This window comes from Theropithecus gelada, chromosome 19 (genome assembly GCF_003255815.1).
Source record: "Theropithecus gelada isolate Dixy chromosome 19, Tgel_1.0, whole genome shotgun sequence".
NCBI classification, from domain to species: domain Eukaryota; kingdom Metazoa; phylum Chordata; class Mammalia; order Primates; family Cercopithecidae; genus Theropithecus; species Theropithecus gelada.
This window is the reverse complement of record NC_037687.1, coordinates 28,356,844-28,372,122: the sequence shown is the minus strand read 5'-3', so window position 1 is coordinate 28,372,122 and position 15,279 is coordinate 28,356,844. Positions and strand designations below refer to the sequence as shown.

Genomic DNA, 15,279 nt, shown 5'->3' with positions numbered 1-15,279 from the left:
ATATAACTATATACATCTGTCAACCCACATAAAATTGCATATGATAAAGAATGAATTCAATCATATCTAACTTTAAATAAATTTAAAATTTTTAAACATAAGATGCCACTGCACTGTCACTAGAACTGTTACAATATAAAGCATAAGCTAGGCACAGTGGCTAACGCCTATAATCCCAACATTTTGGGAGGCCAAAGAGGAAGAATCACTTGAGGTCAGGAGTTCAAGACCAGCCTGGGCAACATGGTGAGACCTCATCTCTACAAAAAATACAAAAATTAGCCGGGCGTGGCAGTAAGCACCTGTGGCCCCAACTACTTGAGAGGCTAAGGTGGGAGGATTGCTTGAGCCAAGGAGGTGGAGGTTGCAGTGAGCCGAGACGGTGCCACCGCACTCCAGCCTGGGCGACAGAGTGAGACCCTGCCTCAAAAAACATTTTTTATTTAAGTGTGTAGATATACGTAAAGCATGGCAATGCCAAGCATTGAGGAGGACGTGGAGCTACTGGAATTCTGGCACACGGCTGGGAGGAGTGGTCAAAGTCCGCGCCATTCTGGACAGCAGTTTGTCAATTCCTGCCAAAGTTAAACATACAGGTAGCCTTTAGCCCAACAATTTCTTTTTTTAGATCTTCACGAGTGTCCCATGGCTCGGATGTCCCCAGAGGTCCTGATCCAGGCTCTGGTAAGAATCAGTTTCTGCTCCATCTCCTCTCCTCTCTGGGCCGGTCGCTGGGTTCTCTGGGCCATGCGGTTTCCGTCCAATCAGTGTGGAGCTCTGACTTGTGGGTCTGAGGTTCCTCTTCTGTGCAGGGCTGAAGTCTCTCCTCCTCCTCAGCTTCCCGTTCGGCCCCACGGCCCTTCCCCTCCACTCCGTTCCCCTTCTGTCCTCACAGGGGGAGCGCAGGGAGCCTCCGCCTCAGAGATGCTGCTGCTGCTGCTGCTGCCCCTGCTGTGGGCAGGTGAGTGGCCCCAGGGAGAGGGGCTGTCCGGGGATGGGCCGACCTGACCCTCGTGTCTCCACAGGGGCCCTGGCTCTGGAGGGCTTATTCCATCTGGAGGTGCCGGAGTCGGTGATGGTGCAGGAGGGTCTGTGCGTCCTCGTGCCCTGCACTTTCTTCCATCCGAGGTACCCCTTCAGCAGGAATGACCGTGATCATGGCTACTGGTTCCGGGAAGGAGACAATCCTTTACGGGATGCTCCAGTGGCCACCAACGATCCTGCTCGAGAAGTGCGGGAGGAGACCCGGGGTCGATTCCGCCTCCTGGGTAATCCCAGGGAGAAAAACTGCTCCCTGAGCATCAGAGACGCCAGGAGGAGGGACAGCGGTTTGTACTTCTTTCGTATGGAGGAAGGATGGATGAAATATAATTACAAAAGTCCCCCGTTGTCTGTGCATGTGACAGGTAAGGCACGGGATCCAGGAGCAGCCACAGGGAGAGGTCATGGGGGCTGCAAGGCAGGGCTGGGCTGGGAAAGGGTAAAGGGCAAAGTGAGTCAGGCACAGGGGAAGACCTGAACCAGAGCCTGCGCTTCTCCTGGGCTGCACCTCAGAACCCCTTCCTGATCCTGCATCCCCATCTCCTCACCAGCCCTGACCCACAGGCCGGACATCCTCATCCCAGGGGCCCTGAAGTCCGGCCGCCCCAGGAACCTGACCTGCTCTGTGCCCTGGGCCTGTGAGCAGGGGACACCCCCTATCTTCTCCTGGATTGGGACCTCTGTGTCCCCGCTGAGCCCCACCACAGCCCTCTCCTCGGTGGCCACCCTCATCCCACAGCCCCAGGACCACGGCAGCAGACTCACCTGTCAGGTGACCTTGCCCGGGGCCGGTGTAACCACGACCAGGACCATCCGACTTAATGTATCCTGTGAGAGCTGGGCCAGGACATCCAGGTCCCTGATGGGGTGGGGTCGCTGATAGCAGGAGATGGGGGTCAGGGCTGGACGCAGGTGCTGAGTCCCAGAATTTGGGCTTGGAGTGGGGGGTCAGGAGGACACTGGCTCTGCCTTCCCTCTTTATGCAACCTCTGGGGAGAGAGGGCCGGTGTCCCCAGCCCTCACAGTGATGCGGGTCACTGTGTCTTTCTGTCCCAGACCCTCCTCAGAACTTGACCTTGACTGTCTTCCAAGGAGATGGCACAGGTAGGATGGTGCTCCCTCCCTGGGGCTGGGGAAGCAGGGCCTCCAGCTCAGGGCAGGGCCAGGTCTCTCCTCATCCTGGACTCACCCTGGTGACCTGAGACCCCCATGTGGGTGAACCCAGGGCCTCTCTGCATCCTCAGCTCCAGTGGCCACCTGAGCAACTGTCCCCTCCCCTCCCCCACTCCCTTCAGAATCCTGCACACACACACACACTTTGGCCCCACTGCAAGGGCAGAGTGACAGTCACGCAGCAGACCCAATCCCAAGGCCCCTGATGATCCACTCCCGGAATACACATTCAGCCTCACCTTTTAATTTTCCCTGGTAGTTCTGACCTAATACTTCTGGATAGACGATACTGTCACATGGGCAAAAATTCAAAATGCACAGCAGAGTCTGTACTTAGAAGCCCGTCCCCCTCACCAGAATTCACCAGGGTCTGTCTAGGCTGCTCTGAGCCTTGGTTTGTGTACCTGGAGGATCAGAGGTGGTTTGGCGTCCGTAGTGAGACGGTCCGCCCCCTCCTCTAGGGCTGTGTGTGATTCCACTGCACAGATGGACTCTGATTTTGTGGAATCTCCGAATTCATGATCATGACACTAACTTAGCTGAGCACAGGAATGCTACAGTGATTTATCCTGTATCTCTTTTCACAAGTGTGTATGTGAACGTTAAGTGCAAAATAGCTGGGCCATTGTGTTTTTTGAATATTGAGAGATATGGCCATGTTGTTTTCCATCTAAAAAGGACAAACTCACCTTGCCAACAGGAAGGGGCAAATGCGTGAGTTTCCCCAGCCTCACCAACCCAGTGTGGGGTTAGATACTTAGACCTCTGCCGATACTGGGTGAAAATCTGCATCTCCCTGTGCACATTCATTAGAATGTTTCTCTTGCTGTGAATGGTCTGCATTTTTTTGTACATTAAGGCGCCATTTTATTCTTTTGTTCTGTGAACTCCCGTTGATAGTTTTTCTCAGCTTTCCAGAGTGATTTTACCTTTATTATTTATTCTTGAGTCTCTCTTTAGTTTGAGAAAGTACTGAATATTAGTAATATACATTACAAATACGTGTCCCAATATGGCCTGTGGCTTTGTCTTTCTTTCTCTTGTCCTCCAGGCCGTAATGCAGTAGCAGGATCTTGGCTCACTGCAACCCCACCTCCCCGGTTCAAGCAATGCCTCTGCCTCCGCCTCCCGAGTAGCTGGAATTACAGGCCTGTGCCACCACACCTGGCAAAAAAACTTTTTTTTTTTTTCTGTATTTTTAATAGAGACGGTGTTTCACCATGTTGGTTGGCCAGGCTGGCCTCTAACTCCTGACCTCAGGTGATCCGCCCACCTCAGCCTCCCAAAGGGCTGGAATTAGGGGCATGAGGCACCATGCCCAGCCCCATGTGGCTTTTTCTTAGCTGTCCATGATTTTCCCATTGTACAGGAACCTATTTATTCCTATATTCACACTTCTTGATTTCTTTTATTGGTGCCAATTACCCCCGTGCCGAATTTATTAAAACAAATCTCGGCCGGGTGCAGTGGCTCACGCCTGTAACCAGAACAGTGTGGGAGGTCAAAGTGGATGGATTGTTGAGTCAGGAGCTCGAGACCAGCCTGACCAACATGGTGAAACCCCATCTACTAAAAATACAAAAATTAGCTGTGTGTGGTGGTGCATGCCTGTAATCCCAGCTACTTGGGAGGCTGAGGCAGGAGAATTGCTTGGACCCAGGAGGCAGAGGTTGCAGTGAGCCAAAATAGAGCCCTCCACTTTTCCTCCTGTGTCTTGTGTCTGAACTCCACCCTCCACCCCAGCCTATACACCCTGTCTCCCTCCAGCCCTGCAGGTCTATTTGCATTTTCTGGATGTGATCAGGTTTTGGTCATCTTTGCACCTTCTGTTTCTTCCTAATGGAATGTCCTTCCAGCCCTCATTATCTAGCGACCCCTTCTTGTCCTCCATACCCTACTACTTCCTGTGTGAAGTAGGTGTGCCTCCTCCAGGAAGCCTTCCTGGATCATATAACTTACATGGTCTCATATACACTGACATCCCCAAGGCTACTGGAGCCTGAGTCACCTCCAACATATGTCATGTGGCCTCATGAGCACCTGTTCCTAAGTCCTGCTACCAACCAGACTCTGAATTTCTGGGAGTGAGAGCCTCTCAGAGGCACAGGGATAAGTCAGTAAACCAGTGTCAGGTGAGGACTCAGATAAAGAACAAGAAGGTTCAGGGGGAACCTGGAAGCTGAGGTGTCAGCGAGAGCATTGAAGAGGACATGGAATATGGGCCTAAACTGACATCTTATTTGGTTGCCCTGTAAAGCCTGAGACCCTCCCTCTGTGATTTCTAGGGCACAAATCCAGCCAAAAAGGGCGCATCAGTGCAGAGATAAATCCAAACCAGGCTATATACAGAAATTGGGGCCTGAGCCAGGCTCTAAGCCCAGGCTCACCCCGCTTTCTGGATCCATCTCACAGAGTCTGTTTCTATCAGTCTTTGCTTGTGAGTCTGAATCTGTTCCTCTGTTTGGTCTCCGTAGGTGTCCTTCTTCTTTCCCTCAACCTCTTTGTCACTCTGACCCTCTGTCTCTTTTTCTTCAGCATCCACAACCCTAAGAAATGGATCATCTCTTCAGGTCCTGGAAGGACAGTCTCTACACCTGCTCTGTGCTGTTGATAGCAATCCTCCTGCCGGGCTGAGCTGGGCCCAGGAGAACCTGATCCTGAACCCCTCACAGCCCAACTCTGGGATGCTGGAGCTGCCTCAAATGCACCTCAGGAATGAAGGAGAATTCACCTGCCGAGCTCGGAACCCCCTGGGTTCCCAGCAGGTCTCCCTGAGGCTCTTTGTGCAGAGTGAGTGTCAAGGGGCTGCACACCAGATCCTCTCTCCCAATGATCTTTACTCCCAGGTCTCTGAACAAGTAGTCCACCGGGCTCACCAAGAGAATAGGACTGTGCTCAGCTCAGCCTCAGCCTCAGCTGTGAGGCCGGCAATGTCTGGAGGGCCAGAGCCTTCTGTTTGTTGCTGCTCAGTCTTGGTAGGGGATGAGGTTAGCCCTGGGCTGTTTTCTGACATGCAGGGATGCAGGTAGAACTGGTAGAACCTGTGTCCAGTTATTAGGAGCGAAACAATAAGGAATTGTGGTTTAGCAGATGAATCTACCTCATGCACTGTTTTGCAGGGAAATCAGGGCCCATGGCAGAGGTGGTTCTGGTGGCCATCGGGGAGGCCGCTGTAAAGATCCTGCTTCTCTTCCTCTGTCTCATCGTCCTCAGGTGAGCACTGCCCCAGGGAGCAAAGGGAGGTGCAGGGAGGGCAGGGGACACAATGCGGAATTTGAGTCCCGTTGCTGGAGGGTCCTGAACCAGTCAAGAGAACCTGGACCAACAGAGGCTCCGTTGTGGTGAGAATTTCACCCAAGACAATGTTTTCTGTACCCAACTTTGCTGGGTGTCCAGGGTGAGAGGTTCCTTCTCTCATCGTGGAGGTCTTGGGGCTGAACCTGCTCTCTCCACATCAGTCCCCTCCAGTGCCTTAGCAGAGCACAGGGAAGTGCGTCTGCTGCCCCCTGCACCCTGATTTGGCCACACTCACAGGTCCTTGTCTTTTCACTCAGAGTGAAGTCCCACAGGAGGAAGGCAGCAAAGGCAGCTACAGGTGTGGAGGCTGCATAGGTTGTCAAAGGTTAGTCTCTCAGGTGAGTGTTGAGGGCATCTCATCCTCCAGCATCCCACTGGGCACCTCCCCCTTGATAGCCCCCATGATTGCTCTGCTCAGCATGGTACACCCGTCTCCCTCCCCAAACGCTCTTCTCCCCCTGGGATTCCCATCCCACTGATGACACAGTGGTCCCGCCTCTTGTCACAGGTAAGTGACTATCTGAGGCCAGTGGCATGGGCCACAGAAAGAATTTACCAGGACAGTTGTAGGTGTAGAACTGCAGATTTATTAGAGAAAGTATGAAAATATGTTGCAACGGGGAGGCCGGCAAGAGGGGAGCTGACTGCAAAGAGACAAAGGCTTGCCCCAGCAAGGGGCCTGTGGTACTTGTGCTGGAGAGGGATGCATGGAGTACTGATAATGTCAAGGTTGCAGTGAGCTAACTCACATTGTTCTCTCAGCTGAGGTTCTGATGATAGCTGGGCACAGAAAAGTTGTGAGTTACTTGCGCAGGAGGGCCACTTGTCCTGAACCACGAAGAAAGGCAGGCTTGTAGCTTACCTGCTTTCTCTCTTTGCTTTCCTCTGCACCACCAGCCTGACTCCTTTACCTGATTAGGGTTTGACACTTCTAAACTCAGAACCAGAATGTGAGTCTCCACCTTGAGCTCCCTCCCTCCTCCAGGGCCCATAAATCATTAACTCTTGTTCCTCTTTCTCCTCAGCAGGGCTCATCTTGGAGCCCTTTTCTCCATCCTGACTCCAGTCATGCCTTGGGCCTCACCTCTTCCCTGGTGACTGAACCCTCCTCACCTTTTGCCTCCATCTCTCCCCAACACAGGCCTCCAGACTCTGCTTCCAGATGCCTCCTTGTTCAGTGCCTCTACCGTCTGAAGGGTGGTGCTTCCTCTCCACTGCTGGAGAATGAGGTAGAAACACCACAGCCTGGACTGAAGGCCTTGCATGGTCTGTCCCCTGCTGGACTTTGCTCCCAGGTGGTGTGCAAATGGCCAGGCAGCTCGTGAGAAGATGCTCAGTATTGTTACTCATGTTACGAATGCAAAACCAAACTGTAAAGGAGATGCTACTTCACACTCATTAGGAAGACGTTAAATAAACAAATAAAAATGAACAAACAAACAAAAACAGAAATAAATCAATGTTTGGTATGATGATGTTGATAGATACAACTAAATAGTTAGTTGCTTATAATGAATAGTTTGGATCTCAGAGAGGTGACAAGAGTCCTACTGTATTGTTGATAAATTCCTTTGTATTTAGGCCTTTTGGATAAAGATTAAATAGGTATTTGGTAGCATATGCAGAACCATCACGAAAGTAACAGCTGCAAGAACAGTCACAAGGGTTTTGCATTGTGTTTTGAATACCCTGAGTAGAGCTGCCACGGGTGACTTAATTTTTTGAATTGGTTTGTAACTCTTTGTAAAGGTCTGAATAAAACCAAACATACACTTCTCTTAAAAAAAAAAAAAAAATACTGGCTGGGTGCGGTGGCTCACACCTGTAATCCCAGCACTTTAGGAGGCTGAAGTGGGCAGATCACGAGGTCAAGAGATCGAGACCATCCTGGCCAACATGGTGAAACCCCGTCTCTACTAAAAATACGAAAATTAGAGGCCGGGCGCGGTGGCTCAAGCCTGTAATCCCAGCACTTTGGGAGGCCGAGACGGGTGGATCACGAGGTCAGGAGATCGAGACCATCCTGGCTAACACGGTGAAACCCCGTCTCTACTAAAAAATACAAAAAAAAAAAACTAGCCGGGCGAGGTGGCGGGTGCCTGTAGTCCCAGCTACTCGGGAGGCTGAGGCAGGAGAATGGCGTAAACCCGGGAGGTGGAGCTTGCAGTGAGCTGAGATCCGGCCACTGCACCCCAGCCTGGGCGACAGAGCAAGACTCCGTCTCAAAAAAAAAAAAAAAATAAAATACGAAAATTAGCTGGGCGTGGTGGTGCACACCTGTAGTCCCAGCTATTTGGGAGGCTGAGGCAGGAGATTCGCTTGAACCCAGGAGGCAAAGGTTGCAGTGAGCCGAGATCGTGCCACTGCACTCCAGCCAGGTGAGACAGCGAGACTCCATCTCAAAAGAAAAAGAAAAAAGAAAAAACTACTCATTGTTTGCAAGGATATGGACAAGTGGGAGCCCTTTTGCACTGCATGTAAAATGGTGTGACCCTGTGGAAAACGCTTTGGAATTCTTTCCAAAAGTTAAGCCTAGAAATACACTGTAATCCAGCCATTCCATTGCTAGATATGTTCCCGGAATTGAAAGCATGGACTTAAACAGATACCTATACACCAATGTTCACAGCAGCATTATTTACAATAGCTAAAAGGTGAGGGGAAAAAAAACTCATGTCCATTGACTGATAAGTGGATAGAAAAAAGGTTCCATATCCACAATATGGGATATTCTCTAGCCTTAAAAATTGAATGGAACTGATACATGCTATAACATGGGTGATCCTGGAAACAACATGCCAAATGAAAGAAGCCACACATAAAGTGACAAATGGTATCTAATTCTGCTCATGTAACCTTACTTAGAATTGGCAAATTCATGGAAACAGAAAGTAGAATGGCATGTCAGAGGCTGGGGAACGAGGCAAGGAAGAGGGGTAATTGTGCAACTGGTGCAGAGTTTCTGTTTGGGATGATGAGGAAATTCGATAAATAGTGGTTGCACAACATGGTGAATGTGCTTAATGTCACGGAATTGTACCCTGTAGAATGTTACAAATTGCAAATTATATGTTACATAATGTATAGTCAGGTCTACCACTACTATAAAGAAATACCTGGAACTGGGTAATTCAGAAAGGAAAGAGGCTTAATTGGCTCAAGGCGCTGCAGGCTGTACAGGAAGCATAGCAGCCTCTGCTTCTGGGAAGGCCTCAGGAAACTTACAATTATGACAAAAGGTGAAGAGGAAGCAGGCAGGTCTTACACGGCCAGAGCAGGGGAAAGAGAAAGAGGAGGCCCGGCACAGTGGCTCACGCTTTTAATCCCAGCACTTTGGGAGGCCGAGGCGGGTGGATCACCTGAGGTCAGGAGATCGAGACCATCCTGGCCAACATGGTAAAGCCCCATCTCTACTAAAAATACACAAATTAGCTGGGCATGGTGGCTTGTGCCTGTAGTTCCTAGCTACTTGGGAGGCTGAGGTAAGAGAATTGTCTGAACCAGGGAGTTGGAGGTTGCAGTGAGCTGAGATCGTGCCATTGTACTCCAGCCTGGCAACAGAGCGAGACTCCGTCTCAAAAAAAAAGAAAAGAGCTACACATCACACTTTTAAACAACAGATCTCCTAAGAACTCCATCACAAGAACAGCACTAGGGGGTGGTGTTAAACCATTCATGAGCAACCACCACCATGATCCAATCACCTCCCACCAGGCCCCACCTCCAACACTGGGGATGACAATTCCACAGGAGATTTGAGTGAGTACACAGATCCAAACTGTAACACATGTAACCCATATACTTTACCAAAATTTTTTTAAAAAGGAAACAGCAAGTATCTCTGCCATCAAGGTGCTGTCATTCTAGAGACTAGAAGGAAAAGATAAATAAATAAAATGAGAGCATGTGGGATGGTGATCTGTGTTTGGAGGAAAGTCATGCAGAGAAGGGAGCTGATGACAAATTGAGGAACAATTTATCATCTGACGGCGAGAGGAGGTGGTGTCTGAACAAAGGCGTGAAGGCCCTGAGCAGGGAGGCTCTGTGTCCGAATAAGAGAAAAGCGTCTCAGGAAGAGGGAAGGGGAGCAGCAAGTGCATTACTCCGAGGTAGCAGCAGGCCTGGGAGCTGTGGACACAGCCAGAGCCTGAGAGCAGAGGGAGCCAGAGGAGGGAGCAGCAGGGAGGACGGGGCAGCCCGTGTGGGGCCCTGAGGCCACACAGGAACCTAGAGCCTTTAGGAGAGAGCAGAGGCTCGACTGGACTCTCACTCTAACAGGACCCTCAGCTGCCCTGGTCACAGCAGACATGCATAGGTCACAGCAGCCACAGAGAGATGGGGCAGGTGGTGCTGGGTCCTCCAGGAGGAGGGATGGGGGACTGAGGGGCAGGGTGAGGACATGTTTTGGGATGTGTGTGAAAGGTCAAGGTCCCAGCGTTTTCTTTTCTTTTTTTTTTTTTTTGAGATGGAGTCTTGCTCTGTCGTCCAGACTGGAGTGCAGTGGCGTGATCTCGGCATGATCTCAGCTCACAGCAAGCTCTGTCTCCTGGGTTCACGCCATTCTCCTGCCTCAGCCTCTTGAGTAGCTGGGACTACAGGTGCTCACCACCATGCCTGGCTAATTTTTTTTTTTTCTTTTTTTTTGGATTTTTAGTAGAGACTAGGTTTCACCGTGTTAGCCAGGCTGGTCTCGATCTCCTGACCTCGTGATCCGCCCGTCTCCGCTTCCCAAAGTGCTGGGATTACAGGCATGAGCCACCGCACTTGGCTGCTCACAGGGTTTTCTAATGGATGGTGTCATCGATGGGAAAGGAAGAGCAAGGATGGGGCCAGCATGTTCCCCTCGGCACCTGGAAGGAAGGAGCTGTGTCCATGGAAGACTGCAGAGGGGGGCTTTCGGGGGCAATGATAATTCTGAGAACACCCCTGACATCCGAATGTGGATGAGAGGGAGACAGCTGTGTACAAATGTCTGGAGATCAGGAGAGTTGTCAGGCTGAAGGTGTTGAGGTTATAATGATTCTAACAGCTGATAATCTTTATGCAATCCTCCCCTTTATGCCTTATCTTTCCATTTCTGTGGTTTCACTTACCTGTGGGACAGTACACTACTACGGTATTATAACAAAGAGAGCCCACATTCACATAACATTTATTACAGTATATTGTTATAATAGCTCTATTTTATTATTAGTTATTGTTGTTCATCTTTTACTGTGCTCATTTATAAATTAAAATTTATTAAGCCGGGTGTGGTGGCTCACGCCTGTAATCTCAACATTTTGGGAGGCCGTCAAGAGATCGAGACCATCCTGGCCAACATAGTGAAACCCTGTCTCTACTAAACATACAAAAAACAATTAGCCAGGCATGTTGATGCGCGCCTGTAGTCCCAGCTACTCAGGGGGCTGAGGCAGGAGAATCTCTTGAACCCTGGAGGCGGAGCTTGCAGTGAACTGAGATCGCGCCACTGCACTCCAGCCTGGCGACAAAGCGAGACTCTTGTCTCAAAAAAAATAAAATAAAATTTATCATAGATATGCATACGTGTGTGTGTGTGTGTGTGTGTGTGTGTATAAAAACATAGCATATGTAGGGTTTGCCCTGTCTGTGGTTTCAGGCATCCACTGAGGGTCTTGGAAGCTATCCACTGTGGATGAGGGGACTACTCTAGAGTAAATCTTTATAGTGTAAAGTGATGACAAGAGATGACAGGGGGAAACAGGTTGATAAGAGTATGACAATTCCTCCAACAATTAAAAATAGAGTCGGGCGTGGTGGCTCACGTCTGTAATCCCAGCACTTTGGAAGGCCAAGGCAGGCGGATCACGAGGTCAGGAGATAGAGACCATCCTGGCTAACACGGTGAAACCCCGTCTCTACTAAAAATACAAAAAAAAAAAAAAAAAATTAGCCAGCTGTGGTGGCAGGTGCCTGTAGTCCCAGCTACTCGGGAGGCTGAGGGAGGAGAATGACGTGAACCTGGGAGGCGGAGCTTGCAGTCAGCCGAGATTGCGCCACTGCACTCCAGCCTGGGCGACAGAGTGAGACTCCATCTCAAAAATAAAACAAAACAAAATAAAATAAAATAAAATAAAATAAATAAAAATGAAAACAGAATTAACACAGGACCCAGCCACTCCACTTCTGGTCTACATGAAAAGAATTGAAAGTGGGAACTTGAGGGCCAGGTGTGGCGGCTAACACCTGTAATCCCAGTACTTGGGAAGGCCAATCCCAGTACTTGGGAAGGCTAAGGTGGATCGCCTTAGGTCAGGAGTTCAAGACCAGCTTGTCCAGCATGGTGAAACCCCGTCTCTACTAAAAATAAAAAAAAAAATAGCTGGGCATGGTGGCAGGCTCCTGTAATCCCAGCTACTCAGAAGGCTGAGGCAGGAGAATCACTTGAATCCAACAGGTGGACGTTGCAGTGAGCTGAGATCACGCCATTGCACTCCAGCCTGGGCAACAGAGCAAGACTCCGTCTCAAAAAAAAAAAAAAAGAAAGAAAGAAAGAAAGTGGGAACTTGAATAGATATTTATACTCCCGTGTTCATGGCAGCATCATTGGCCAGAGCCAAGGCGTGGAAACAACCCAGTCTTTTCTGGAGAGGCAAACGGGTAAGCAAAACGTGGTGAAATCATACACTCGAATCTGTCAGCCTTAAAAAGAAAAGAAACTCTGGCACCTGCTACCACAGGGCTGGGCCTTGAGGACATTATCCTAAGGGAAATACAGCAGTCATGAAAAGTCAAATACTGTAGAGTTTCACCTACTGAGATTCCTAGAGGAGTCATATTCACACAAACAGTGAGTGCAGTGGTGTTTGCCAGGCACCGAGGAGAGGGAAAATGGAAAGTCGCTGTTTAGTGGGTACAGAGTGAATTTTGCAATATGGAAGAGTTCTGGAAATTGGTTGTACAACAGAGTGAACATGCTTCACAGAACTGAACCGTGCACCTAAACATAATGACAATGGTGATGTTTATGTTCTGCATTTTCTTTTTACCAAAAGTAAAAGGTATTTGAAAGGGGAAGAGCTGATTGCAGGTAGAGAAGAGAAGTTCACAGGACAGAGCCCCAGGAGAATCCAATGAGGAGGACCCAGCTGAGAACTAGGCTGCATCGGCCTCCCTGCTTATTCCTCTGGACGTCCCTTTACGGTGGTATCCAAACCCCATTTGCCCACAACACTGGGCCTCCTGCATTTGAGAGGCTGCCTCGTGTTGGGACCCTATTTCTCTCACTGCACCGGCTCCTGTCCATCAAGCAATAACTCACAACTGCATAATTATGTTCATGGTTTATTGTCTGCTCCCTGCACCGGACAGTAACCTGGATCAGGGCCAGGCGGGCCTCTTCCTGGAACTCCTTCTGCAGCCACACCTGCCCTGCCCAGGCCTCAGGGGCCCTCCATCGAATTCCATAATGTTTTGACTCCTTATTTGGATCCTCAATCCATCACCACCAAGTGCGCCAACTCGGAGAGATTATCTGTAATTCCTCAGCCCTAATGTCCTTTTACATAAAATGGAAAGAATAGCTCTGAGTTTATTGTGGGATTTGGGGAGGAAGCAGTGCGATTAGTCCTCACCTGTGCTATTTTCCTGTTGCTGCTCTAACAAATTACCCCAATGTTCATGGTTTGAAACAAGACAATTTCTTTTCTTATAGTTCTGGAGGTCAGAAGGATGAAGCAGGACTTACTGGGCTATAAAATCAAGACTGGTTCCTTCTGGAGGCTCCAGAGGAGACTCTGTTCTTTCACCTTTTCTACCATTCAGCGACCACCTGCATTTCTGGGCTCATGGCCCATTTCTCGGTTGTCAGAGTCAACTTTGTGGCATCTTTTCTGCTCTTTGACCTTTGTTCCATCCTCACGTCTTCTCTCTCGGACTCTGATTCTCCCCCTTTCCCTCTTATAAGGACCCTGTGGTGACACTGGGCCCATCTGGATAACCCAGGATCTCCTGCCCATCTCAAGATCTTGAACTTGAACTTGAACTTAATCACATATGCAAAGTCCCTTTGTCTTTTTTTTTTTTTTTTTTTTGCAACTCTCGTCTCTTGACTCTGCAGGGTAAAACTTCCTTTATCTTGTATGGCAACATATTCACAGCTTCCAGGTGATGCAGGATTTTTGGCTCCTTAGCTCAGCTAGGTCCAGGTTCTTGTCTCATGACCAGGAAAATGAGTCATGTGGGAGAGTGGAGTAGAATTTATTAAGTGAAAGGAAAGCTCTCAGCAAAGAGAGGGTTCCTGAAAGCAGGTTCTCGGTTACCCCCTCACAGCTGAATAAAAGGTGTTGTTGTTGTTGTTGTTGTTTTGTTTTTTTGTGTTTTTTTGTGGGCGGGTGGGGTAGGAGTTTTGCTCTTGCTGCCCAGGCTGGAGTGCAGTGGTGGGATCTCAGCTCACTGCAACCTCTGCCTCCTGGGTTCAAGCGATCCTCCTGTCTCAGCCTCCTGAGTAGCTGGGACTACAGATGTGAGCCGCCGTGCCCGGCTAATTTCGTATTTTTAGTAGAGATGGGGTTTCACCATGTTGGCCAGGCTGGTCTTGAACTCCTGACCTCAAGTGATCCACCCACCTCGGCCTCCCAAAATACTGGCATTACAGGCATGAGCCACCGCAACTGGCCACAAGGGCTTTTATATAAGCTGATGGGGGCTGGGTTCCCTGTTTGTATAAGGTGCAAATTCCCGATGGCTCCACCCCATTCCCCAAGTGCATATGTAGGCCCTTAGTCCCTTGCTGGGGTGTTTAGGCAAACCCTCTGTGCAAGTTCCCTTATCTGCACAAGACATCTGCTGTAACTGCTTATGAGGTGGGTCAGAGGTTCTCTAGGGACCCTTCCCTTACTGTGTGCCTAAAGCAAGCTGGCTAACTCCTTTCACAGGGATTAGCAAGTGGACATCTTTGGGGGCCATTACCCTGTCGACCACTTCATCTAATCAGGTCTAGGCATTGTCATTAGTCAATATTTATGTAAATGGTGAACAAAGAAGAAATAAATGGGGTCCAGGAAATGTGGAATTAATGAATGGAATAGGCAACAATGATCCTTGTTGGAATGATTTTACCCCAGCTGTGGTTACTAGCTCAGAGTGGGGCCCAGGGCCTCCTGCCTCTCTCTGCATGAGCCTTTCAGGAAGCTCGTATCCTAGCCCTGCCTCTGCCTGGAAGATGCCCACAAACTTCTGTCTGGTCCAGCTTGTTCTGAGCACAATTCACTTCCCCTTGAAAGGCGCCCCCACCCATGTGAGTCAGCTCAGTCAATGTCCTGGAAAGCTCTTTACACATCTCTGAATTTCACCGATGCCTTCCCACTAGTCGAGAGCTTCGCAAACTTGGCTTCTGGAAAATGTCTCAAATCCCTCCCTTCCTCTATTCTCATGGCCACAGTCCCATCTCAGGCCTCTGATTTTGTTCACCTGTACCCGGGTGATGCCTGGCCCTGCAGCCTCCTCCCTCCTGGCCTAGAAGCCTCCAGTCTTGCTCCCTCCAGCGACCACAATTCGGGTCCCAAATCTCTAACCAAATCTTTCCCTGTCTCATCCCTACTTAGCTCCTCCCTTGGCACCTGTGGCCCCAGGAGAAAGCCCAAGTGTGTCACCTGTCTTGGTTCCTCCAAGAGGCCAGAACCATGAGGGTTAGCGCCCTCCACAGTTTTGTACATCAAGGCCGGTCATCCTGAGACGTTCTCTCCAGGTCCTGATACAGCCAAGTCCTCCCCATGTTTCCATGCCCCTGTCCCGGGAGCATTAAGG

At 49.7% G+C, this 15,279-nt stretch overlaps 1 protein-coding gene across 1 annotated transcript; it reads left to right on the top strand.

Annotated features, from left to right (window-relative positions):
- Positions 1 to 1,075: 1,075 nt before the first annotated feature.
- On the top strand, positions 1,076 to 5,826 carry LOC112612606 (sialic acid-binding Ig-like lectin 13). Its single transcript, XM_025367327.1, has 6 exons — positions 1,076 to 1,406; positions 1,593 to 1,871; positions 2,098 to 2,145; positions 4,750 to 5,004; positions 5,334 to 5,427; positions 5,769 to 5,826. Exons 1-6 carry the CDS (start codon positions 1,076 to 1,078, stop codon positions 5,824 to 5,826), a joined length of 1,065 nt encoding a protein of 354 aa, XP_025223112.1.
- The last annotated feature ends 9,453 nt before the right edge of the window (positions 5,827 to 15,279 follow it).

Coding starts and splice junctions, on each gene's coding strand:
- LOC112612606 (XM_025367327.1), top strand. CDS start 1,076: ATGGTGCAGGAGGGTCTGTGCGTCCTCGTGCCCTGCACTTTCTTCCAT. Junction 1,407..1,592: donor GTTGTCTGTGCATGTGACAG/GTAAGGCACGGG, acceptor TCTCCTCACCAG/CCCTGACCCACAGGCCGGAC. Junction 1,872..2,097: donor CATCCGACTTAATGTATCCT/GTGAGAGCTGGG, acceptor TTTCTGTCCCAG/ACCCTCCTCAGAACTTGACC.